The sequence below is a fragment of the Malus domestica genome, chromosome 03 (genome assembly GCF_042453785.1).
Source record: "Malus domestica chromosome 03, GDT2T_hap1".
Taxonomy (NCBI): domain Eukaryota; kingdom Viridiplantae; phylum Streptophyta; class Magnoliopsida; order Rosales; family Rosaceae; genus Malus; species Malus domestica.
Genome location: NC_091663.1, coordinates 1,786,964 through 1,789,123, shown reverse-complemented (window position 1 = coordinate 1,789,123; position 2,160 = coordinate 1,786,964). Strand labels below are relative to the sequence as shown.

At 42.0% G+C, this 2,160-nt stretch overlaps 1 protein-coding gene across 1 annotated transcript; it reads left to right on the top strand.

The window, feature by feature from the left end:
- The first annotated feature begins 500 nt into the window (after positions 1-500).
- Positions 501-1,833, top strand: LOC103416037 (cytochrome c-type biogenesis protein CcmE homolog, mitochondrial). The gene has a single exon (XM_008354309.4). The coding sequence runs from the start codon at positions 688-690 to the stop codon at positions 1,459-1,461; it is 774 nt and encodes a 257-aa protein (XP_008352531.3). The 5' UTR covers positions 501-687; the 3' UTR covers positions 1,462-1,833.
- Positions 1,834-2,160: the final 327 nt, after the last annotated feature.

The window sequence follows — 2,160 nt, the reverse complement described above, 5'->3', positions numbered from 1 at the left end:
CAATCAAAATATTTTAAATCTACAGTCCTAAGTTGAGAATTAATTTGTCTTATGCCTTCCCGTTTAAAAAGTTGAAAATTAAAATGCTCGATCAACTTTGTTCAACAATAGAGATTCCAAATTGACAACCTCGTTTTTCCACAAGTCTTCAACCGTGTGGCTCCACGCAATTCTGGACTTTTAATGTAATTACACTAAAAAATGGTTTAACAAGATGTGTTTTTCGTTGAAAGTATTTTTAAAATAATTAAAAGTGTTTTTGAAGAAAATAATTTTATAACTAATTCTAATAAAAAGTACTTTAAGTGTTTCCTACAATATGCCTTTTTTTAAACACGTTTCAAGTGTTTTTAGAATTTAAAAATACTTTTAATCATTTTAAAAGTAATTTCAAACAAGATTTAAGTTAATTAGTTACATTAACATAACAACATTCTTTATTAATAGGTAGTTTAAATAAAATAAAAAAGTTTTGCGGAAAGTAATAAACTTTCGAAATAACCTTTCTAATTAAATTTTCCAAATTCCCTTCATGTCCCCCCCGGAAAACATTGAAAACCCCTCTACGCCGCCGTAGTTGAAGATCGAAGCTGCTTCTTCTACCTCTCTAAACCCCAGACGACCGCCCTCACTTTCCCACCTAATTTTTCATCACTTTCTCGAGAAAACTAAAAAAGCGAATTCCAAATGGCCACTCGCATCGCCCTCCGCCTCAAATCCCACCTCCTCCGCGCCACAACCCCGATCCACCACCACCCCATCAAATATCCACCGTCCATCTTCTCCCGACTCTCCAACCCTCATCTCCACCCTCCATCAAATCCCCATCTTCCCTTCACCCTCCGTTTCTTCTCCACCGCCCGCCGCGGCCCGACCCGCCCCAAACCCGTCGACATCGGTGCCCGCGCCCGCCAGCTCCAAACCCGCCGACTCTGGACCTACGCTCTGACCTTCAGCTGCATCGCCGGATTCATTGTCATTGTCCTCAACAGCTTCCAAGACCAGCTCGTCTTCTACGTCACGCCAACCGACGCAATCGAGAAGTACTCCGCAAACCCAAGCAAGAGCAAGTTCCGGGTCGGCGGCCTGGTCCTTGAAGGCAGCGTCGTCCAGCCGTCCTCCTCGCCGGAGATGGAGTTCGTCGTCACCGATTTGATGACCGATATCTTGGTCCGGTACAAGGGATCATTGCCCGATTTGTTCCGGGAGGGTCACTCGGTGGTGGTGGAGGGATTTGTGAAGCCTTTCACTGATGAAATTCGGAAGGAGATTTCGACGAAAAGCATATCGGAGAAGGCGAGGACCGGCGAGTGCTATTTCGCCGCCACCGAGGTTTTGGCCAAGCATGACGAGAAGTACATGCCGGGTGAAGTCGCCGCCGCGATTGAGAAGAATAAGAAGAAGCTGGAGGAGGCCGGTGGCGGTGCCGGTGAAGATGGTAAAGATGCTAAGAGCGAGTAGTTGATGGGTATGAGTTAAATTTTGTATCTTTTTTCGGTTATATTTCGATTTTGTTAGTATACATGATTGCAGAAATGGGTTACACTTGGATAGTTCATAGTTGGATGATTGATTCAAAAGGATTGATCTTTAGGTGAGGGAATAGGCATTGATGCTTAGGAAAAGAGTTGAATTTTTGGAAATTTGAGGCTTTAAAGTTTCGAATTTTCTTGTTGTAGTGATATAATTTCAGTGTTGAATTCTTTAGTTTTTCAATTCAATAATGCCATTAATTGGGAATGGCGGCACGTCGAAATTGAAATTCTTGGCAGGAGTTGTATGAATCTGATAACTTTGTGAATTTGAATTCGAGATGTTTCATATTGTTGAGAACAGAGAGATGAATGTGGTTTCTTCTCCTTTGTGTTACATTCAAGATCTTTTAGCAACACGGATCGCTGATTTGTTATGAATTGTCTGAACAGTTTGTTTTCGTGGCATACATTTTGGTTTCTTTGAAGCATTTGTTGTGTTGTAATAGTATGAATTGTTTGAGCATAGTCTGGATTACACACTAAGCTACTTCTCAGAATTTGTGAGTGTGCATATTTGTAGAACCTAACTTCCTACCCTCTAAATGTCTAAGGTTTAGCTTCCCGCACTCTGTACTATGGAGGCTGGGCACCACCCGCCATTAAGAAGTTGAATTTAGGTCCAACC